Source organism: Balaenoptera musculus, chromosome 14 (assembly GCF_009873245.2).
Source record: "Balaenoptera musculus isolate JJ_BM4_2016_0621 chromosome 14, mBalMus1.pri.v3, whole genome shotgun sequence".
Lineage (NCBI taxonomy): Eukaryota > Metazoa > Chordata > Mammalia > Artiodactyla > Balaenopteridae > Balaenoptera > Balaenoptera musculus.
In genome coordinates this window covers 80,089,127-80,114,502 of record NC_045798.1, presented here as the reverse complement: position 1 = coordinate 80,114,502, position 25,376 = coordinate 80,089,127, and the positions used below count along the sequence as shown (strand labels likewise).

The window sequence follows — 25,376 nt, the reverse complement described above, 5'->3', positions numbered from 1 at the left end:
CAATTGTTTGGAAGAGTTTGAGAGGGATGGGTGTTAGCTCATCTCTAAATGTTTGATAGAATTCACCTGTGAAGCCATCTGGTCCTGGACTTTTGTTTGTTGGAAGATTTTTAATCACAGTTTCAATTTCATTACTTGTGATTGATCTGTTCATATTTTCTGTTTCTTCCTGGTTCACTCTTGGAAGGTTATACCTTTCTAAGAATTTGTCCATTTCTTCCAGGTTGTCCATTTTATTGGCATAGAGTTGCTTGTAGTAGTCTCTTAAGATGCTTTGTATTTCTGTGGTGCCTGTTGTAACTTCTCCTTTTTCATGTCTAAGTTTATTGATTTGAGTCCTCTCCCTCTTTTTCTTGATGAGTCTGGCTAATGGTTTATCAATTTTGTTTATCTTCTCAAAGAACCAGCTTTTAGTTTTATTGATCTTTGCTATTGTTTTCTTTGTTTCTATTTCATTTATTTCTGCTCTGATCTTTATGATTTCTGTCCTTCTGCTAACTTTGGGTTTTGTTTGTTCTTCTTTCTCTAGTTCCTTTAGGTGTAAGGTTAGATTGTTTACTTGAGACTTTTCTCATTTCTTGAGGTAGGCTTGTAAAGCTATAAACTTCCCTCTTAGAACTGCTTTTGCTGCAACCCATAGATTTTGGATCGTTGTGTTTTCATTGTCATTTGTCTCTAGGTATTTTTTGATTTCCTCTTTGATTTCTTCAGTGATCTCTTGGTTATTTAGTAACGTATTGTTTAGCCTCCATGTGTTTGTGTTTTTCACGTTTTTTTCTCTGTAATTCATTTCTAATCTCATAGCGTTGTGGTCAGAAAAGATGCTTGATATGATTTCAGTTTTCTTAAATTTACTGTGGCTTGATTTGTGACCCAAGATGTGATCTATCCTGGAGAATGTTCCGTGTGCACTTGAGAAGAAAGTGTAATCTGCTGTTCTTGGATGGAATGTCCTATAATTATCAATTAAATCTATCTCGTCTATTGTGTCATTTAAAGCTTCTGTTTCCTTATTTATTTTCATTTTGGATGATCTGTCCATTGGTGTAAGTGAGGTGTTAAAGTCCCCCACTAGTATTGTGTTACTGTCGATTTCCTCTTTTATAGCTGTTAGCAGCTGCCTTATGTATTGAGTTGCTCCTATGTTGGGTTCATAAATATTTACAATTGTTATATCTTCTTCTTGGATTGATCCCTTGATCATTATGTAGTGTCCTTCCTTGTCTCTTGTAACATTCTTTATTTTAAAGTCTATTTTATCTGATATGAGCATTGCTACTCCAGCTTTCTTTTGTTTTTTGGGTTTTTTTCTATGTAACCAATTTTATTTATTTATTTATTTATTTATTTATTTATTTATTTATTTATTTTAACATCTTTATTGGAGTAAAATTTCTTTACAGTAGGGTGTCAGCCTCTGCTGTATAATAAAGTGAATCAGTCACACATATACATATGTCCCCATATCTCTTCTCTCTTGCATCTCCCTCCCTCCCACACTCCCTATCCCACTGCTCTAGATGGTCACAAAGCACCGAGCTGATCTCCCTGTGCTATGCAGCTGCCTCCCACTAGCTATCTATTTTACGTCTGGTAGTGTATACATGTCCATGCCACTCTCTCACTTTGTCCCAGCTTACTCTTCCCCCACCCCATATCCTCAAGTCCATTGTCTAGTAGGTCTGCATCTTTATTCCCGTCTTGACCCTAGGTTCTTCTAGCCACTTTTTTTTCTCTTTACTTTGTTTTTTTTAGATTCCATATATATGTGTTAGCATACGGTATTTGTTCTTCTTTTTCTGACTTACTTCACTCTGTATGACAGTCTCTAGGTCCATCCACCTCACTAGAAATAACTCAGTTTTGTTCCTTTTTATGGCTGAGTAATATTCCATTGTATATATGTGCCACATCTTCTTTATCCATTCATCTGTTGATGGAAACTTAGGTTGCTTCCATGTCCTGGCTATTGTAAATAGAGCTGCAATGGACATTTCGGTACATGACTCTTTTTGAATTATGGTTTTCTCAGGGTATATGCCCAGTAGTGGGATTTCTGGGTCATATGGTAGGTCTATTTTTAGTTTTCTAAGCAACCTCCATATTGTTCTCCATAGTGGCTCTATCAATTTACATTCCCACCAGCAGTGCAAGAGTGTTCCCTTTTCTCCACACCCTCTCCAGCATTTATCGTTTGTAGATATTTTGATGATGGCCATTCCGACCGGTATGAGAGGATATCTCATTGTAGGTTTGATTTGCATTTCTCTAATGATTAATGATGTTGAGCATCCTTTCACGTGTTTGTTGGCAATCTGTATGTCTTCTTTGGAGAAATGTCTATTTAGGTCTTCTGCCCGTTTTTGGATTGGGTTTTTTGTTTTTTTGATAATGAGCTGTATGAGTTGCCTGTGTGTTTTGGAGATTAATCCTTTGTCAGCTGCTTCATTTGCAAATATTTTCTCCCATTCTGAGGGTTGTCTTTTTGTCTTGTTTATGGTTTCTTTTGCTCTGCAAAAGCTTTTAAATTTCTTTAGGTCCCATTTGTTTATTTTTGTTTTTATTTCCATTTCTCTAGGAGATGGGTCAAAAAGGATCTTACTGTGATTTATGTCATAGAGTGTTCTTCCTATGTTTTCCTCTAAGAGTTTGATGGTGTCTGCCTTACATTTAGGTGTTTAATCCATTTTGAGTTTATTTTTGTGTATAGTGTTAGGGAGTGTTCTAATTTCATTCTTTTACATGTAACTGTCCAGTTTTCCCAGCACCACTTATTGAAGAGGCGGTCTTTTCTCCACTGTATATTCTTGCCTCCTTTATCAAAGATAAGGTGACCATATTTGCATGCATTTATCTGTGGGCTTTCTATCCTGTTCCATTGATCTATATCTCTGTTTTTGTGCCAGTTCCATACTGTCTTGATTACTCTAGCTTCATAGTATAGTCTGAAGCCAGGGAGGCCGATTCCTCCAGCTCTGTTTTTCTTCCTCAAGATTGCTTTGGCTATTCGGGGTCTTTTGTGTTTCCATACAAATTGTGAAATTTTTTGTTCTAGTTCTGTGAAAAATGCCAGTGGTAGTTTGATAGGGATTGCATTGAATCTGTAGATTGCTTTGGGTAGTAGAGTCATTTTCACAATGTTGATTCTTCCAATCCAAGAACATGGTATATCTCTCCATCTATTTGTATCATCTTTAATTTCTTTCATCAGTGTCTTATAATTTTCTGCATACAGGTCTTTTGTCTCCTTAGGTAGGTAGGTTTATTCCTAGATATTTTATTCTTTTTGTTGCAGTGGTAAATGGGAGTGTTTTCTTAATTTCACTTTCAGATTTTTCATCATTAGTGTATAGGAATGCAAGTGATTTCTGTGCATTAATTTTGTAGCCTGCTACTTTACCAAATTCATTGATTAGCTCTAGTATTTTACTGGAGCTCTAGTAGTATCTTTAGGATTGTCTATTTATTGTATCATGTCATCTGCAAACAGTGACAGCTTTACTTCTTCTTTTCCACTTTGGATTCCTTTTATTTCTTTTTCTTCTCTGATTGCTGTGGCTAAAACTTCCAAAACTATGCTGAGTAATAGTGGTGAGAGTGGGCAGCCTTGTCTTGTTCCTGATCTTAGTGGAAATGGTTTCAGTTTTTCACTATTGAGGACGTTGTTGGCTGTGGGTTTGTCATGTATGGCCTTTATTATGTTGAGGAAAGTTCCCTCTATGCCTACTTTCTGGAGGGTTTTTGTCACACATCGGTGCTGAATTTTGTCAAAAGCTTTTTCTGCATCTATTCAGATGTTCATATCGTTTTTCTCCTTCAGTTTGTTAATATGGTGAATCATGTTGATTGATTTGAGTATATTGAAGAATCCTTGCATTCCTGGGATAAACCCCACTTGATCATAGTGTATGATCCTTTTAATGTGCTGTTGGATTCTGTTTGCTAGTATTTTGTTGACGATTTTTGCATCTATGTTCATCAGTGATATTGGCCTGTAGTTTTCTTTCTTTGTGACATCTTTGGTTTTGTTATCAGAGTGATGGTGGCCTCATAGAATGAGTTTGGGAGTGTTCCTCCCTCTGCTATATTTTGGAAGAGTTTGAGAAGGATAGGCGTTAGCTCTTCTCTAAATGTTTGATAGAATTCGCCTGTGAAGCCATCTGGTCCTGGGCTTTTGTTTGTTGGAAGATTTTTAATCACAGTTTCAATTTCATTACTTGTGATTGGTCTGTTCATATTTTCTATTTCTTCCTGGTTCAGTCTTGGAAGGTTGTGCATTTCTAAGAATTTGTCCATTTCTTCCAGGTTGTCCATTTTATTGGCATATAGTTGCTTGTAGTAATCTCTCATGATCCTTTGTACTTTTGCAGTGTCAGTTGTTTCTTCTCCCTTTTCATTTCTAATTCTATTGATTTGAGTCTTCTCCCTTTTTTTCTTGATGAGTCTGGCTAATGGTTTATCAATTTTTTTTATCTTCTCAAAGTACCAGCTTTTAGTTTTATTGATCTTTGCTATTGTTTCCTTCATTTCTTTTTCATTTGTTTCTGATCTGATCTTTATGATTTCTTTCCTTCTGCTAACTTTGGGGTTTTTTTGTTCTTCTTTCTCTAATTGCTTTAGGTGTAAGGTTAGGTTGTTTATTTGAGATGTTTCTTGTTTCTTAAGGTAGAATTGTACTGCTATAAACTTCCGTCTTAGAACTGCTTTTGCTGCATTCCATAGGTTTTGTGTCGTTGTGTTTTCATTGTTATTTGTTTCTAGGTATTTTTTGATTTCCTCTTTGATTTCTTCAGTGATCTCTTGCTTATTAAGTAGTGTGTTGTTTAGCCTCCATGTGTTTGTATTTCTCACAGATTTTTTCCTGTAATTGATGTCTAGTCTCATAGCGTTGTGGTTGGAAAAGATACTTGATACGATTTCAATTTTCTTAAATTTAACAAGCCTTGATTTGTGACCCAAGATATGATCTATCCTGGAGAATCTTCCATGAGCACTTGAGAAGAATGTGTATTCTGTTGTTTTTGGATGGAATGTCCTATAATTATCCATTAAGTCCATGTTGTTTAATGTATCATTTAAAGCTTGTGTTTCCTTATTTATTTTCATTTTGGATGATCTGTCCATTGCTGAAAGTGGGGTGTTAAAGTCCCCTACTATGATTGTGTTACTGATGATTTCCCCTTTTATGGATGTTAGTATTTGCCTTATGTATTGAGGTGCTCCTATGTTGGGTGCATAAATATTTACAGTTGTTATACCTTCTTCTTGTGTTGATCTCTTGATCATTATGTAGTGTCCTTCTTTGTCTCTTGTAGTAATCTTTGTTTTAAAGTCTATTTTATCTGATATGAGAATTGCTACTCCAGCTTTCTTTTGATTTCCATTTGCATGGAATATCTTTTTCCATCTCCTCACTTTCAGTCTGTATGTGTGCCTAGGTCTGAAGTGGGTCTCTTGTAGACAGTATATGTACAGCTCTTGTTTTTGTATCCATTCAGCCAGTCTGTGTCCTTTGTTTGGAGCATTTAATCCATTTACATTTAAAGTAATTATGGATGTGTATGTTCCTATTACCATTTTCTTAATTGTTTTGGGTTTGTTATTGTAGATCTTTTCCTTCTCTTGTGTTTCCTGACTAGAGAAGTTCCTTTAAGCATTGTTGTAAAGCTGGTTTGGTGGTGCTGAATTCTCTTAGCTTTTGCTTGTCTGTAAAGCTTTTGATTTCTCCATCGAATCTGAATGAGATCCTTGCTGGGTAGAGTAATCTTGGTTGTACGTTCTTCCCTTTCATCACTTTAAGTATATCATGCCACTCCCTTCTGGCTTGTAGAGTTTCTGCTGAGAAATCAGCTGTTAACTTTATGGGAGTTCCCTTATATGTTATTTGTCGTTTTTCCCTTGCTGCTTTCAATAATTTTTCTTTGTCTTTAATTTTTTCCAATTTGATTACTATGTGTCTTGGTGTGTTTCTCTTTGGGTTTATCCTGTGTGGGACTCTCTGCGCTTCCTGGACTTGGGTGGCGATTTCCTTTCCCATGTTAGGGAAGTTTTTGACTATAATCTCTTCAAATATTTTCTCTGGTCCTTTCTCTCTCTCTTCTCCTTCTGGGACCCCTATAATGCGAATGTTGTTGCATTTAATGTTGTCCCAGAGGTCTCTTAGACTGTCTTCATTTCTTTTCATTATTTTTTTCTTTATTCTGTTCTGCAGCAGTGAATTCCACCTTTCTGTCTTCCAGGTCACTTATCCATTTTTCTGCCTCAGTTATTCTGCTCTTGATTCCTTCTAGTGTAGTTTTCATTTCAGTTATTGTATTGTTCATCTCTGTTTGTTTGTTCTTTAATTCTTCTAGGTCTTTGTTAAACATTTCTTGCATTTTCTCGATCTTTGCCTCCATTCTTTTTCCGAGGTCGTGGATCATCTTCACTATCATTATTCTGAATTCTTTTTCTGGAAGTTTGCCTATCTCCACTTCATTTAGTTGTTTTTCTGGGCTTTTATCTTGTTCTTTCATCTGGTACATAGCCCTCTGCCTTTTCATCTTGTCTATCTTTCTCTGAATGTGGTTTTTTTCCACAGGCTGCAGGATTGTAGTTCTTCTTGCTTCTGCTGTCTGCCCTCTGGTGGATGAGGCTATCTAAGAGGCTTGTGCAAGTTTCCTGATGGGGGGGACTGGTGGTGCGTAGAGCTGACTGTTGCTCTCCAGAGGTTGTGTTTTATAGTATCACTACTGGTGGTTACTTATTTTTTTCTACCAAAAATATTTTAGCTAATAATTTCATCTTTATACTGAAATTAATTACTTTTATTTTTTTAAATGTCAACTGTGTCAACTTTATTTATTTATTTAAATTTAAAAAAATTTTTTCTGCCACACCACTTGGCTTGTGGGATCTTAGTTCCCAATTAGGGGTTGAACCCAGGCCCTCCACAGTGAGAGTATGGAGTCCTAACCACTGGACCACCAGGGAATACCCACAAAATTAATTACTCTTAAAAACAGTTTGTGAGAGCCTACAAAAAGAATATCTTTCAAAGTCTTTTATGGACGTTCATTTAGAGTGTCTTTTAAATAATATTATGTTTAAATAATAGGTTCACAGATTTCTTTCCATGTGGTATAGTTTGATGTAGCAAATGTTCAAAATATATCATGGAAACAAAATCAAATGTATATTAAAAAACCACAAGAACACATTTCAGGAGGTTTCCCCCTTTTTTTGGAAGCAAAAGATCCAGAAAATACTAAATAATTTCAATTTGAGTTTTAATTTGATAATATCTCTTCCTTAATATTCACCCCATGGCAAGATATATAGAAAAGAAAGGGAATGATAATGCAGTATATTTTCCCCTCAGGGATGTTCCATTGCTTGGGAAAAAGAGATTAACACATAGTAAGCAGGGTAAAGTATACCTACTTCCAATAACTTATATTACTCAGCTTTTCCTCATGAATATCACCTGGTGTTTCTGTGAAGCATAGACATTCCCAGGCTCATTTCCAGCAATCTTGGGTGGGATAAATCAACTGGTTTAACAAAATATTCTTGTCATTGTCAAGAGCAGAAAAACTTGAGAAGTAAGTTTGCCTTGGTATAAATTGCTATAATAAGCTATATGGTAACTGCTTAAGAAAACTGGGGGCAGGTATGAAGGAAGAATGCAGTATCTAGACCTGAAAGTGAGATGATACAGTTGCTTTAAGGAGCCTAATGTGCTGGGAATTAGAGCTTAGAAATGGTCTGTAATAAAAACTCCATCATACAATTATGAGAAACTTCACGAGAAATTTTCCTTATGATTTTCATTTTATCCCCATTCTCTGTATTACCATATTGTTTAGATTCCAGATATAGGGCATATACTCTTTTGCCACTACTGTGGATGATTCATTCTTTGGACATTATTAAATTTTCCTTTCTAACTAAACCTGTAGTCAAATTTTATAATATTTTATAAATATGATAAAGAATATAGTCTTTTCTGTTAGAAAAAGAAGAGCAAGTTAAATTCAAGCAAGCAAAAAAAAAAAAAAAAGAAAAAAAGAAGAAAGTAAAAAACATTAGAGCAGGAGCAGTGAAATTGAAAATAGAGAAATACAGTGAAATGAAAAGCTGATTCTTCCAAAACACTGGTACAAGTGATCAATCTAACCAGACAACCAAGAGGGAAAGAACAGAATAGACAAAAATTACCATTATCAGAAATGAAAGAGGGCACATAACTATTGAACCCATAGATATTAAACAATATTATAAGGAAATACTATGAACAACTCTACGCCTATGAATTCAGACCAATTCCTTGAAAGAAACTACCAATATTCACATAAAAGGACAAATAATCTGAGTAATCAGGTTTGTGAGAAACAGCCCAGCTCAGGAGCCAGAAGCAGGTTTGTATTTAGTTCAAGAATGACAGAGATATCTTTCACCAGTGGAAGAGGCTGTCTTTAAACATCTTTCACCTGTGCATTAAAAAAGTACTTTAAAATTCTTGAAAGATCTGGTGGAGTTGCACCTACTTGGGAATCTCTAGGCTTTGTATATGGGCTTGGCTATTAAGTATATCCGTTTTTCTTCTGGGAAGTGGGAATAGTAGAGGCGTACGAAGATTAAGAACCCGATATAAAGGCATCCTTGTATGTACGGAAGAATCATTTGTTTCTATCATTCTGTCAAGAGCTCTTAACAGTGAGAAAACATTACATAGCCACATTCTATTCACTCAGCATTTTAAGAGGAATGAAGAGTCTTTAAAAAAGGAACTGTGAAGCAAACCACAGATTAAAACTATATTTTAAGCTTTTTAGTTCAAGCTCTTTCTAATATGTATGACACACTTCTTTCCTCTCTTAAATGGTGTGTATTCACTATTATTTAAAATGTTACTGATGACTCAGGGTCATAATTTTTTAAAACTTTTATAAGGAAATAATCTCAAACTTTTGGTTGGTTTTATTTGGAATGGTGTATTATAGAAACAGGATATTCTGTACCCTTACTATAAAATATTAAACTACTGTTTCGTTTTGTCAACAAATCTAAGTAGGAAATGTGACCACTTGTGGATATGTAAGCAAATTGCTTATAAAGGTTTAAAAATGAGTAGAGCTAAAACTGAATTCTTTTAAAGCTTAATTCTTTGTAGTTTCTGTTTTAATTTCCCCCTCAACACCAACGTACAAATTAGTGTGATATTTTTAGAGAACTGTCAATTCAAGATTAAAATATTCTCATCTTTTGCCACATAATTATGGCAAACCTCATTGATGTCTTATCAAAATCTTTAGGAATATATATGCAATGAGAAGGCATCACTGAACCCTAGTTATTACTCTTCTTTAATTTTTATTATTAATCATTTGCAAGCAGATAAGACATGCTGAGTACTTCAAAGTCTTCTTTCATTGTGGAGTTTGAGATTATTTTCTGGGCTTTTGCCTGAGAGAATTTTATTATCTGGCTTCTTTCCATTCATGATCTAATAATAGCACATTACACCTACTATCCTTACTTCCTCACTTTTAGGAGATATGTGTATATACTTATATATGTATACACACACATATATACCTATATAAATATATGTAATAAATATATACTTTATTTTTATTAGATATTATCTAATTATTTCCTTTAAACAAACAAAAACAAACATTTTCATATGTCAGCAATCAAGTAATTATAATATGATGCACAGATTAAGAAAGTAACTATGTGGTGTAGCAAGGAGGCTCAGCAGCCTAAACTGAGAATTTGTTTTACATTGCTTCAAAGGAAAAAAAAGGTTCACAAGTTTTAATTTTTACCCCCATTTATTTGTACTTCTCTTCATTTTGCAAAAGACATTTTGCCATTTCTTTTTAACCAAGTCATTCACTTATGAAAATTCTCTTCTCGGAATGAGAATGAGTGACATGTGTCTAGATTTCACACGTGTCAATTGAAATCTAGAACAGTTTTAGGGTTTTGGTGTGTTTTTTTTTTTTTTTTTTTTTTTTTTCTGTCTCCATTGAGCTGAATCTTAAATGTAGAATTTACCTTTCTGAAAATTGTTCAGCATTGTATTAGCTGTGTAGAGTGTGGATCTGATAATATCTTATTTCTTAAAAAGAGTGTTATACACTCTTTAAAGAGTATTATATGGGGAAAATAATAAAATTAAGGAATTATTTGTGTGTGTGCAGGTATTCTATTACCAGAAGCAAAGTGTTCAGTATTGATGACAATGGTACAGTCTTCACAACTAACCCTCTTGATCGAGAGATTAGTGCTTGGTATAACCTAAGTGTTACAGCCACAGAAAAATGTAAGTACTCATTTGGGAACCATATATTGGTTCCCCATATTTTTTAAACCATTCAGTAATCTCTAAACATAGAGACAAAAGCTAAAGTGTTGCTGAAATTAGAATTAAATGGTATTTTATATGTCAGTTCATACATGTGTATTTAATTTATCATTTTAAATTCAAAATGTCTGTGCATTCCTACTATAGCTTATTTATATACTTACCACTAAATATCTTCATTTTTATTATGGCAATAAATAATGTTTAATGCAAGAAATAAATCATGGAAAATTCAGAAAAACACAAGAAATAAACAAAAAAACCCTTGAAATTCTAAGAACTTTTAATTATATAATTATATGTTCTTACCATATTTTTCATGAATGCATTTTTAAATCAATTTTTAAAAACTGAATATAAATTTTGTAAGTTTTTTCAAACTGGGCATATAAAATGTTGCCCAGCAAAATGTGTTCAAATTAAACTCATTGTGTCAGCAGTGCTGATAGTCACATCTTTAATAATCAGTAGTGACCAGTTTTTTTTTCACAGATAGGCAGATGATTCCATTTTCAGGTTGCAAAACATATATAAAATCATCCCAGTTTACCACTTAGAGTGTGTCTTCAGAATTCTCAGTCAGAATTAGGTCAACCATATCCATTCAGGCTCAAAAGAATAGATAGAACACAATGGAAAGGATTATCAAAATCTTCCCTATTACTTAGTCAATGGTTTAAATATAATACAGTAAAGGATTCAATTTGTGAGTTTTCAATGTTTTAGATTGCATCCTTTCAAAACTGACTTTGCATAGAATTTTATTAATCATGTTTACTTTCTTGGCTTGTTCTTTGAAAGTCTTTGAACATATATCTCACTCCTCACCTTATTGAACAGTAGGCTGATGAGACGGTGGAGTAGAAAGCATCTCTTGCATATTTTTTGTCATACATTGAATAGCTCTTTGGAAACTGCAGAAGGACTGGGTCTGGGTTTTGAATTTTCTGTTTAACTAAACGATAAATGATGGGGAGCAAATGTTGCAGGGGAGTAAATGCCTGCTGCACAGAAGAAACGCCAAGGCCTTTGGTGTCAGAAAACACAAAGATGTTTGTCTAAAAGCAAGAAACTTTTATTCATTGGATATTTCTGAGAACAAATTATTTATATCATTACTTACAAGACTGCTGAGAAAAGAATTCAAATCAGTTCAAAGGAAGACTGGACATCTTTGAAAAATGTGTTTCTACGTAAAGTAGCCTTCAACTATTAAAAGAGCATGTTTTAATGAATTTATGTAAATAATCAGCCACTGGAATCTTATTTTATATATAAGGGGAATTTTTTGTAAGACTATGTCATTAACTTCTGTTAAATTAGAAGTACTACAATTTAAGTTATTAAAAAGCAGAGTCTTTAAAATGTGTTATTTGTATTGTTAGACACAAATATTGTATTAAAACAAAATTATAAATAAAAGAAGATTAAAAATATGGCTAAGGAAAAAATGCCTGTGAAAGGCAAAATGAATATAAACTGAATATATTTATATTACATGGAATTTATTACTGAGAAGTTAATCACTGTTCTAGAAATAAGTGATTAGAAATGTTATCGAGTATAGCAATTACACAATTCATGCTGATATGCTTCTGGTGCTGTAAAATCAGTTTCCTCAAAATAAAAAAATTCTTTTAGATAAAGAGAGATTTGATATTCCCATTGTTATTTTTATCATTAAGTTGAAAATTTACAGGATGGGGAATAAAATTCCAAAATAAAATATAATCAGATAAATATTCTCAAAAACCCACAAAGTTAATTATCATTTAACTCATCTTTGAAGATATATTTTTGAAAATGTTTGTTTCATTTTAAGGGAAACTGCTTAGAAAAAACTTATGTAACACTGAGTAACCAATTTTCATGTATTTTTTCCTCTGTCTCTTGATTCATTTTTAATCCACATTATTAAACTCATTTTAGAACAATTTTGGAGAAAATAATTGTAAGTGCCAATTTCTCATTACCATAATATTGATATCAAAACTAATTGTTTGACCATTTAAGTCACTTAAGACATAGTAATATAAACAAACCACCTAAACAGTGGAAAGCAAGGCTTCACATAAAATTGTTACAAAAAGTACTTGCTGCATGTGTTAACTACCTGGAAGCTTGTGACATAACAATTATGCTGATTACAGGAAAGAGATGTTCCATTTTCACATATGTTTTCCCAGCAAATGAAGTTCACTGTGCTTAGTCTTTTTCCTGGAAAGCAGCCCACATTAAGCACCAAGTTATTTATCAGCATGCCAACAAAGTGAATAAAATGACTAACTACTTTAAAATGAAGCTGTGAAGATATGTGTATGCTTTTTATAGTCATGCCAAAGGTTTAATTTGAACTTAATTTTAAATAGATTTTTCAGAAAAACAGATAAAAATTTTAAATGAATTTTTTACTAATTTTCCTTAAATTTATTTGTAACTGATATACTTTTTCCATTTTACTTACTTAAGCAGAATATTGTTCTATAGTGATATATATTTAAACCATAAAAAATGTTAGACTTAAGTTTTGAATAATTTCATCTTGAAATATCTAGAAATATCTTTTCATATTTAATGTTTCTTAATCAATTTTATCCTGAATGTAACACACTAGAGAAGAGTCTCAAAATGATAATTCTTAATGGTTTATGTATTTTCTAAAGGCCATGGGTTTCTTTTGTATGCCATAAAACTTGCAAATTTTAATTTTAATTAATTGAAAGCTGCAATTTCTATCATAATTGCCACTGTTATTTATTAGTTAAAAACAATTACAACCAAAAATTTTATCCCAACCTGGAAAACCTCTTCACGAGGTGAAATAGAGAGAAACAGTTTTATAATTAAAAATCATTAAACCAGAATTTGATGTGCATCACAGTAAATTGATAAGAAATTGCCAAATCAGAAAGAAATCTCAGCCTTTTACATAGCCGAGCAGATATAACCCACTGCAGACGTGTTCTCAAGATAAACCATTACTGGCCTTAAAGTAGGAGAACTTCACATCACCCTGTGCCACACAGTTTATCCTAAAATCACTAGGTAGTTGGAGTGACCATCTGTGTTTGTTTGCTAACTGAAACCTAAACTTTTATACGTTTATGACAAGAGGTAGTTTTACATCTTAGGGTCAAGGCCTTTGCTGAAGTTAGGCTCCTACCCTCCCACAGAAACTGGGATAAAAAAGTGCTATCTTCGTTGGTGGTTTTATTTCAAGGAACTGGCTCCCAGGACTGGAGAAAGACAGGCCTGGGTTGTAAAGTTGGCAAGAGGTTTATCTCAATTTTAAAAGGTTTACATACATTTAAAAGAGATAGAAAAATAGTTTACAGGCTTTTCTAAAGTAAATGCTCTAAGAAGAGGAAGGAAGGAAAGACTTTTCCCTAGTTTTCAACAGGGAGAGTTAAGCCTCTTTTTTTAAAAAATTTGTATTTGCCCTTACAAATTACAATTGCAAATATAATGCTTTGTGATTTTAGAAAAAAGAGCATGTAAGATTATAAATAAAAACACTGAGACAAACAAAAGAAACTCCCTCTCCCCACTCTTCAATGTATGTACCTTCCCACGGCTTTTTAAAATAAACAAGAAAGATTTAAAATAATGATATACAAATATACAATACCTTATGCTGCAAATTGTTTTTTAGCACTTCGCAAAACATCATGTATATCACTTCTGGTTAGTAGATAAATAAAATAATAGTATTTAATGTTTATTGCTTATTTATATGTTAAGTGATCTTCTAAATGTTTCATATGTATTAATTCATTTAATCTTTATAACAGCTCTGTAAGCTAGTTACTAGTATCATTTCCATTTTACAGAAAACCAACTGAGACAAACAGTGGTAAGCATTTTTCTCAAATTGAGAACCAAGATTAAAATACATTTTTAAAACTCATGATATTACTACATGTGTTACATTGATGCATTCATTTTTAATAAGCATGCACAATTTCATAGTTTCGTGGTAATTTATTTCCCCAATCCCTTTTGGGTTATTTCCAGTTGTTTGGTTGGGATGCAAACAATTCTGGAATAAATAAGTTGGATCACATACTCTTATATATTGGTGCCTTGGACTGTAGCATAGGTTTCCCAAACTAATAACTGGGTCAAAGATAGGTGTAGTTTAACCTTTACCATCCATTGCCAGATTAGGTTCTAGAAGAGGCTAACATCCCACTATTTTTCACCCTTCCACCATCACTGGCTCTGTGTTTCATATTTAACACATGGACTAAATCATCATTCTCCTCATTTCTGGTGAGCGAGCGCCTTTGTGAAAGTTATGATAGAGCAACACATCTCAACTGCAGGCATTTTTGCCTCCTAGTACATTTGACCATGTCTGAAGACAATTTAGATCATCACAACTAGAGTGGAGGGTGCTACTGGCATTCAGTTAGTAGAGGCCAGGGATAATACAAATATGTTCAATAGTTCCTGGATTTAAAAACAAAAGTGTTCATGTACTTGACTATCTCCTTTACTTTTACTACTTTTCCTTATGAGCTCCTACAATCCATGGCAGATACAAGGCACTGGATTAATATTGGTTGAGCTGAGTGTGTTGAGTACATTTTTTCTAGGCTGTATTGTTGATAAATAGATGAATTATATAGCTATCCTGTCCTCAGCTTTTATTCAAGTAAAATAAAAATGTACCACGTAGCCTCTAATGCAATTTTCATGACCATTTTTCCCCTAAAGACAGCATTAGCATTCTTTATTTTCATTCTGTTTATTCAATTTGCAGACAGTATAGAACAGATTTCTGCAGTCCCTGTGTATGTGCAAGTTCTCAATATCAATGATCATGCTCCTGAGTTCTCCGAATACTATGAGACTTACGTTTGTGAAAATGCAGTCTCTGGTCAGGTAAGAATCCATAATAAATTGCCGACGTCGAAACATTGCCTTGTATTATATAGAATAACTTTTGCTATGTATTCCTCCCACTTTAAAATGATAAAAACAAGCGTTATTTAGCTATATTAATTCCATGCTTTAATGCTGTAAATTCTGTATAATTTAAATTTCTTTATTTTATTTTATTTTATTTTAAACATTTTATTTTTATTTTTATATATTTATTTATTTATGGCTGTGTTGGGTCTTCGCTTCTGTGTGAGGGCTTTCTCTAGTTGTGGCAAGCGGGGGCCACTCTTCATGGCGGTGCGCGGGCCTCTCACTATTGCGGCCTCTCTTGTTGCGGACGGAGCACAGGCTCCAGACGCGCAGGCTCAGTAATTGTGGCTCACGGGCCCAGCTGCTCCGCGGCATGTGGGATCGTCCCAGACCAGGGCTCGAACCCGTGTCCCCTGCATTGGCAGGCAGATTCTCAACCACTGCGCCACCAGGGAAGCCCTCTTTCTTTTAAAAAAATATGTAAACTTCACATTTTCTACTTCCAAATTCCTCAAATGTTTGAAAAATCTGCTAACACTCAGGATTCAAGAGTAAATCCTTTGTACTTTGTCAGTTCAATAAAGAAAAATTATTTTTTGTGAGTCCATAGAATAAATAATTTTAATTAATTTTTATTTTTCCATTCATCATGAAGATAAAGATAAAATGATATATAAAATATATCAGACATCAACACAAATGAAACTCAATTTCAAATTGAGTTACTAAGTATGTAAAGACTTATGAGAGCATACTCATTTTGAAATAAATTATCATTACTTCACAATTTTTTTCACACATTTTCTCACGTGGAGCTTACCTTTTTTCATTTGTAAAATGTAGAGTTTAAATTAGATTCTTCTTTGAGTGTCTCAGTTCCGGTACACAATAACTTTACATTTTTTTAAGTATCCTATTAAATGTCATAAAACATTTTAAAAACTTATAAACTAGTTTTCAAAATACCAAATAAGTATATATACTATAAAAGCAATTATTCTAAGTAGGCTTGAATTTATCAATAAAGCTAGTTGGAGACAATTTGGATTTTACAAAAGTGAAAATTATAATTTTTTACCAATAAACAGTAGTAGTCAACATTATGCTTTATTTTCAATTTCCTAATATGGTAAAAATTTAGGCATATCTTAAGAAATAAATATACCTTAATTGTTATGAATTATTCAGCTGTAAAATATTGGAAATCATCAATGGGTCTTAAAATGTCTTGTGAAATTTATTCAGCTAAGTTTATGCTAGAATACATTTTATTCTGGAAAGAATTCTCAAATCTTGCCTATAAGTATTTCCTAAATATTTTTGAAAATGATAAAAAATGATTAGAAATATACAAATGAATTTAAACTTAAAATATCTATTTTAAATGGATTTGTACCCAGGGTTTTTGATAAAGTGAAAGGTGAACATAAAACTCTCAGAGACTCTCCACAATGCAGCACACTGTCCTCTAGATCCAAAAGCAAACTGATTTAGAAACTTGTGAACATACAATATAGGATAGAAAGATTCAAAAACAGAATGCAAGTGAACTGGGACCCATCGCTTCTATAAACACTGGGCTTAGACATCTCTTTAAACTTGGTGTTACAAATAGATCTATGCCTAAAAATTTGCTATATCTAAGTTTCTCAAGCATTTCAAACATACCTGGTTACCTGGACACATCAACAAATAGGCAACTTTTAAAAAAATCACTTAAATAGTTAATGTAAATCTAATAAATGATACTTTAAATGTAGTAAATCAGTTTCCTTAAAAGTCACATAATTTGGGGAATAATCAATTTATCTTACAATTTTCTAAACTATACATATTTACATATATCAGGTAAATTATATTTTTACAATTATTATAAGTAGTACTATATTTTATAGTTATATATGTCAAATTTAAAGTATAAAACTAGTGTGGTATGTTGTTTTACATACTTTATGTAAATATGAATGTATTCAGAGTACCCCATTGATGGGACAATGTAGACTCAAACTTAAAAAAAATAGGCTTAATTTACTTCATACACTATACATTTCTTTCTGTAAATGTTCTGGGTGGTAAGTCCACTTACCCAACAAAATTGCATGTTCAGTGGCCTTGACCAGGCTGAGTCGGGCAGAAGATTTGGAAATGCAACATGATTTACACAATAAAAGACTTAGCCCAGAGCTCTAGCCCATGGTGATAAGTGCTTCTAGAATAATGCTACCTATGTCCAATGACTACACTGGACCTTTTATCTTAACTCCTCAATTGTTGTTTATAATAACAATCATAATTTAAAATGTTTATAATAACCTTTTGCAACTTTTGCGTCATGTGGCAAGATGGAGATATACATTCCTAGTAGGAGCTAGCTCCCTTCACTATTGCATTAGAATTCATTCATGTCTTTACTGACTCAGTGGACCTTTCATTCTTTTCACAGACCCTAACTCTTAAGCAAGAACTCAGAAGTCAGTACATTTATAATATAGCGGAATAATCACCTTTTTTGAGAAATGAGTGTTTGTTTTTTCTACTCACTGCTCACTGACAGTGAAAGCATGATCATAAGAGTCTTTGGACATTAGGTACAGAGGAAATAATAGCAGAGGGCAGAGCAGATGAAATTTCCTACAGCACAGTTTTCTGACTTCAATGTTAAAAAAAACTTCAATGGTTTTTCCAAAACCAGCACATAAAAGTGCAAAACTCCCTGGACTCATATTTAACACTGTCTTTGATTTGGTCACAATTTTATCTACCTTGATTTGAAAAAAAAAAAAAATCTTGTTCATACTCTGAACTGCTTGTTTTTTAAAACATAGATAACAGTTTCTACTTTGTAGTTTTGTTCATACCAACTCTCCTTTCTGAAATGGCTTTATCTAATTCTGTTTAAGTTTTAACTATATTGCAAAATTGAACTCAAATTTACCATAAGTAATCTAACCAATTTTAAACAAATAAATAATGTTTACAATGTCCCACACATGATTCTAGCAAACACTATACCATTAACCCATTTAATTCTCAAGAAATATATGAGGAAAATATATTACATGCCTCATTTTCCAGGTGAAGAAACTGAGGCCCAGAGAAGTTACTTCCTAAGAAAAAACAGAGATATTTTATACCAAGTGCTGGCATCAGAATCCATGCATTTTACCATCATATTTTGCTCCCTATCTATACCTAGTTTGAATAGATCTTATACATTTGTCAAACAAGTTGTCTCTAGTTTTGCATGTTTTCTAGATTATATTTGTGATAAATGAGCAAGTTTATTTTGATATTCTTGATAATAATAATTAGTTGAATAAATGAACAGAGCATGAAGACTATGTTTCTCGAAACAATGATAGGGTATTTTTCTCTACAATTCTTTGTAGATATACATTTGAATTTATTAGCCGATATGTGATATTTAAAACCTTGAGAGTGATAAGATCCCTTGAAGAGAGAGAGTAGACAGAGAAAAGACTAAATCTAAAGACTGAGACCCAGATACTCCGTAGTAAGTATTGGGAGTTGCAAGGAGCAAACCAGGAGAGTGTGGGACCCTAGAAACCAAATAAAGAAAGTGCTCCAAGGAGGAGGGAGTTATTACCTTTTTAATTTACTGCTTACAGGTCAGGTAAAAGCAGAAAAGAAAAGGTCCATTCGAATTCAACAATTTGGGACTTACTAGAATATTTGTAGGTAAGAAAGTATATGATGTCACCCAGGAAGAAAATATAAAGTGAGAATATGAAACATAGGGCATATGAGAATGCCCTATAAAGTGAGAATATGAAACATAGGGCATATGAGAATATGAAACACAGGGCAGAGCCTTTGGGAACAGCAATATTTAAGGATTTGGTAAAGGAAGAGAAGCCTGCAAAAGATACTAAGTAGGTGTGACCAGTGAGGTAAAAAGGAAACAAAAAGATTTTTGACGTGGACATGCATAGAGGTGATAGTTTTTGAAGGAAGAAGTGTCAATAGCCTCCATTCCCACTATTTCAGGGGAAAAAACAGCTCTCACAGTTCACCATTTGATCATTTACTTTAAAAAAAAATGTATTTTATAAACAATTCACAGCTATATAAAGAGACAGTGCAAAACAACTTTATTAAAATGTGGCAAACCAAAATTGCACCGGACGCTTGTTAAGGATGCCAAGGAAGATGTTATTCAAGATTATTACAAAAGGTCAAGACTATTGCAATAGGGGAGAGAGAACTTAAATCCATTGAAACCAAAAGCAGGAGAGTTTTTAAGCACTGGTGTGAGCTAGTGAAAACGTCCTGGAGGGCACATCAGCGGAGAGGTTGGTCAATGAGATTAGACCATCTACGTTTGCTGATTGACTCTTGTAGAAGTTAGGCTCCCGATCTCCCATAGTGACTGGGAGATAGGGGCCCTGTCTTTCTTGATGATTACATTTCAGAGGAATGGTTTCCAGGTCCTTGAGAAAGACCATCCGGCATTATAAAATGGGAAAAGGCTAGGAGAAGATTTATCTCTATTCCAAAGGGACAGAGAAAGAATCTGTGATTAGAAATTTTCTAGTGTAATTGTTCTAAGAAAATGTACATCAGGAGTCTCTAGTCAGGAAGAAATTTGTCTGAAACTGAGTCAAGCTGAGGGGAATGTTATGGCCCTCCTGATCAAATGTTAATAAAATGCAAACATGGCAAATACATATTTGTCAATATATAATACTTTGAGAAGTTTTAAAAAATCTTTTACAGCTCATATTTTTGTTGGAGAATGGCTATCTTCTTTGTTCCATGATTGCAGAGCATTTAATCTTTAGATTTATAAAAAGCAAATAGCATAATCAATCTACTTAAAAAGAAATATTCTACTGCATCCTTTTCCTTCCAGTTACATTTGGATACATTCTGTCTTCACCAATTTTCAGGATAAACCAAATAGATTTTGCTGCCAACATTTTAAAATAGATGAAAAAACATTGTCACATTTATTTTTAGCAAAACAGAACAGCCCAGATTCTCATTAAAAAATATTCTGTAAGGAAGTCCTTCCTATTGAATGACTAAAAGGATGATTACTATATTTTCTTTTTATCCTTAGAATCATATTGTTCGCTCATTGATTCTTGATTTTGAGAATATTCATGTGTTCTATCTTCATCTGAGGACTCACAGTCTAAAGCTTTGCTTACATGATCAATTTCACCATCTTCTTGAGTCTATAGTGCTGGTTTCTGCTTTTGGTATTCATCTTCTAATTCACCTAAGAACTGTGAAATATCTTCCTCTGTCCATTTTATTTTCTTTGTCATTATGGATGTAAAATTTTAAATTTGAATTTTCTACTGTTTTTGATGAAAAACAATATCAGACTAAAAAGGTAGTGTATCATTGCTTTTATATCTTTTTTGAAAGATGATGCAATACTTTGAGCAATACATTTAAAAAGAAGAGAATGATGCAATGGGAAAATTTATTTTATTGCTGCATCAACCTTCTAGACCATTCATCATACAAGTTTTATATAAGTTTTAAAAAGCACATTGAGAAAACTTTATGAGTAATGATGAAATTTGTAGGATGATGAAATAGGCATAAAAAGAATTATATCACTAAGTTCTTATAATGTATCCTAGATTTATAAAAGTATCCAGTGTGACCATTCAGTAATTGAAGATAGGGTTAATTTATTTATTTAAAGATAAATTGATACTTCTTTATTATTTGGACACTTCTAAGAATTAAAAAAAAATGAAATACCAATGTTTAGAAGTAAGTATAACTGCTCAAAAAGTAACTCAAATACTAATTTTTGGTGCAATGAACTCTAAAACTATACTGAGAGTTAAACTCTGCTGTGGAAGAAAAATGTCCATTGGATGCAGTGGCATAGAGTTCTCTTGTGACTTGCTAAGAGTTTAAATGTAAACCAACATTGAAAATCTATGAAATTCTATATTTTTGTAACTTTACAGATGTGTATATTATGCTTCAAAAAGTTTAGGTAACTTTTTCAACATCATATAGCTTATAAGTGATTAAGCAGGAATTATCATTTGTATCTATCTCCAAGTATGATGCTAATTTTAACTATGCCCTGCTAATCATAAAGACTAGCTATCCTTAGATTACTTGCTCAATCCAAAGAAAAATAGGAAAAAGGTTTTTCTCTTTCTGTACTCATAAGTAATTACATTTACAATTTTAAGGACAAAAATTAAAATAAGGTCAATACAACTGATCCTCACCTCCTTCCCAGAATGTGTACTGCTCAAATTCAGAATAAGTCATATTGATCAGCCCTATATTACAATCAGTTTCCTTTAAGGAGGAAGGCCAGAAATCATCAAATAGTTCTTAGAGGGCTCATAGATGTCACTATCAAACCTAGGAGTTTTCCCCAGGTCTATATGTACCTGAAAGAATGGTACATAGCATGGCTACCTATAATGTTCTTCCACTCAAATTCAAATGGATTCCAATAATTCCCAGTGGCACTGCTGCATACACTATGATTTATGAATTGAAATCAATTCAATGGACGGACAATTTGAGTTCTGCCAACATATGCAACGTTACCGTACATACTTTCTTTCTAGCACATGGCAATGACCTTATTTTAATAACATGGAAAAAGAAAAAAATAATATGGGCATTAGGGCTATCATGGCTCCTGGATTGTCACGGTTTCTCCCATGTTTCCTCAGATGTTACATGTGGAATCAGACTAACTTAGACTCAGATTTCTGGTCTGAAATTTACTGGGTAGGCTTCCTTCAAGTACAATTAAAACAAAGCACCAAATATTAATACATACCTCCCAGAGTACCAATACAAACTTTCAGAAGTGCTGTTAATTTCTTACTCATTCCTAAAAGTTTGATAGTAATGTGTGAACGTTAAAACTTAATGGATTAAGCTCTCAAAAAATATTTGCTTTAAAAGATAATAAAGCATATCTTTTGTAACTGAATGGTTTTTATGTAGAAACCATAATTATTTTAAGTTTTATATCTATATAAATAAGTTTCATAAAAATATTACAAAGGGTAGTAAAAGTTACTTGTTTATCATAATCTTGACAACAAAACCAAATGGTGCTGATAAGTGAAATATTGTTAAGAGCATTCTGTTTAAAATTTTTCAGAGGAAATTTTTTTTTAATTAAAAATAAAGAATAAATGATCAATAAAATAAGGAAGTGGCTACACCATCAAAACACAAAATGAGAACTATACATGTCACATAGTGTAAATTCTGGCTTAAGCCAAGAGAAGATGAAGAAACAGCATATACTTCCCCAGATGGCAAACAGGTAATTTGGGTGGTGAAAGCAGAGAGGAAAGAATCTCACCTTTCGATTGCAGATGAGAAAGGGAATGTAATGAGAAAGAGGAACCTTTTGCGATACACCTCTCAGCCTGAGGTTTCCCAAAGTTAATTGCTAAAAGAAGAATGAAGAATAAAATATAGAGAATATGTAATTTAGAAAATATTGGAGTAAGAAACATAAAACTTCTTAATAGTAAAATCTGAGGGGAGACTTTGTGCCAAGGACAATAGACTTGGTGTGAATTTGTTTATACTAAGAATCCCAAAGTGAAGTTCACTCTTTTTTCTCCCACACATTCTCCTTCCCCACACCACACACACAAAGAGAAGTCCTCTTTGATGTTCAAAAAACCTAGAGCCATGCTAGTTTAAAAAATAAATATATGTGCGCTTGCATGGGTACACAAAAATACACTCAAGTAAAAACAAAAGAAAAGAATGTAAGCAATCTACATCACAGATTTATAAATGGGCAATGTTAAGAAAAATAGATCTTCAGAATTTGTATCCATTTCTGTGTACTTTAGACACAACCTATTAGTCTTTGATTGCTTTCATCGTTTTTGGTACAGCAATATGTTCTAGGCTCTGCCACTTACCAATTTATTGCTTCCTAGCTGCACATTCATCCTTCACTACCTGCTTAAAAAGAACTGGCACTGTGAAACTATGATAATGGATTGGCCCATTAGAGCATCTTTTATTGAGAGTGCAAGGTTGAGTCTTGTCAATAAAGGGCACTGAATGCACATTGCAGGAGGAAAAGGGCTCCTCTTCCTGGTTCTATGTGTGTAGCATTTTTGCTTTTCCCTTTCTCATGCTGCACGGTTGACCAGCTAACTGGATGTGTGGAAATATATGTATTGCTTTGCCTAGCCACAAGCACAGTTCCCAAAGTCCTAAATGTACATTCCTTGGTGACCGTAGGACTCCAGCCCAGGCCAGAGGAGGTCTTACATCCCTGCCAGTATCGTCACTGTGTGCTCCAGGCCTTGCACCTGCAGTGGTCTCCCAATTCCCTCTGCATTTCCAACCACCAGCCCACTTGTACCCTGGAGGATTATCCATGTTTGCCTGGAGAATGTGGACTGGTTCTAGCCCAGTGAATTCCTTTGCCCTGCGTGCAAGATGCTGCAACCACACCTCCTCCAAGGACAACTGAAGCTTGTCTCCCTTCCACATTTGTCTGTCCTTAGATGATTTCACTGAGCCCCAGAGTACCGTTTGGAGTTCTCATTACATCTTTATAGTTACTCCCCTATTATAGCTTAATAACTCTATATTAAACTTCCTTCATTTTAATTACTGCCTCCCTCAATTGGAACCAGACTGATACATAGGCTCATTTTATATTTCCTGTTCAAGATCTCAAATCCGTTATTTTTCCAAGATTCTGTGATATTTTTAGTGGAGAATTATAGAAAATGTAGATGCAATATCAGTAAATAAAATTGGGATATTTGTCCATGTAAACCAAGGAAAATCCTGCTCTCTCTTTCTCTTACCCTACTATCTTAGCTCTCTTCTTCTCTCTCTCTCTTATTTTTAATAATATTGAAGACCACTGTAAGGAAAACTCCATCTCATTTTGTTATTTCTTTGCAAGTTTCTTTATTTTCTTCAGTTATGTACAATTAATATATTTTAGAGAAAGATAGGTATGATAATTTTCAGAGGTCCTCTTTAATTAGAAGATTTATAAATATTTAGAGGTAAAATTTTTTTTTTCAAATTGCAAAAGATAATCCCACTTATATTTCAGCACTAGTTGGGATAGTTCTGCCATAAATGTGTGTACATATGTACGTATACAGCTATGGCAAATAATGTGGGCTTTTTGACCAAAATACTTCATCTAAATGTCTAATAGAGACTTGAATCCTAGGACTAGTTACAAGACTCTCTATTCTTAAATGTAATAGAATTAATATGAAAACTATTATAAGGTGATGATACCCAAAAGATAAAAAATCAATTTTACATATCACACACTCTCAGAAACTTAAAAGACAAAGGATGAAGAAGCAAATTCTATTTAAAAAATAAAATGATTGAAAACAGTGTCAAATTTAGTAAATGTTTTCCATTACAAGTAAATATATTCACAAATCCTACACATTTTTGGTATATCAATAAATTTTAATTAAAAATAAAGGCAAAAGATAGAGGGAAAATAATTATTTGCAAAAACTGAAAAAAAAATGCTTCTGTTATTAACATATAAGAGGGCATGCTGATTGATAAGAAATCATCTTATTAAAAGCTGGTTCCTTGATACTGATGTAGTAACTGTCTTTTGGAAATACTATGAATAAATTTGTCAATAAATAAATATCCAGTTACTTTGTATCCATTACAGATGACATGGTAATGATTTGTCAATGTGAATGTTTTCCCTAGAATATAGTGGTCCTATTGAAGTTTATCCAAATCATTTTCTATAATATGTATTACTATAAATTAATCTATTTTTCATTTTTATCAAAACCACATTCTACTGTATAGTCTTTTATAATAGAATCTACTACTAATATTCATAGGAAGTGAACATTTTTAATAAATTGATTTATAGAAAACATGTTTGTAAATTACTTATGACTATAGAAATACCAAGTGAGTATATAAAAATGAGTATAAAATATAATTTAAGCATATAGATAATTTTACTTAACTTAGGAAAAACAAACAAAATAAAAGATGTTTTGGAATACCAATTACCTAATAAATCAGCTTAAAACCAATAAAAGAAAAGCAGTCTTTCTAATTAGCTCCTAGATTATTAGAACAA

General features: G+C 33.0%; 1 protein-coding gene across 2 annotated transcripts in view; it reads left to right on the top strand.

Moving 5' to 3' along the window:
- CDH19 (cadherin 19) overlaps positions 1 to 25,376 on the top strand; it is a 211,143-nt gene that overhangs the window by 168,567 nt on the left and 17,200 nt on the right. For both annotated transcript variants that reach the window (XM_036824103.1, XM_036824102.1), the window contains 2 exons: positions 10,194 to 10,315; positions 15,123 to 15,244. In XM_036824103.1, coding sequence (XP_036679998.1) covers positions 10,194 to 10,315; positions 15,123 to 15,244 — 244 coding nt within the window. The remainder of the gene's footprint in view (positions 1 to 10,193; positions 10,316 to 15,122; positions 15,245 to 25,376) is intronic.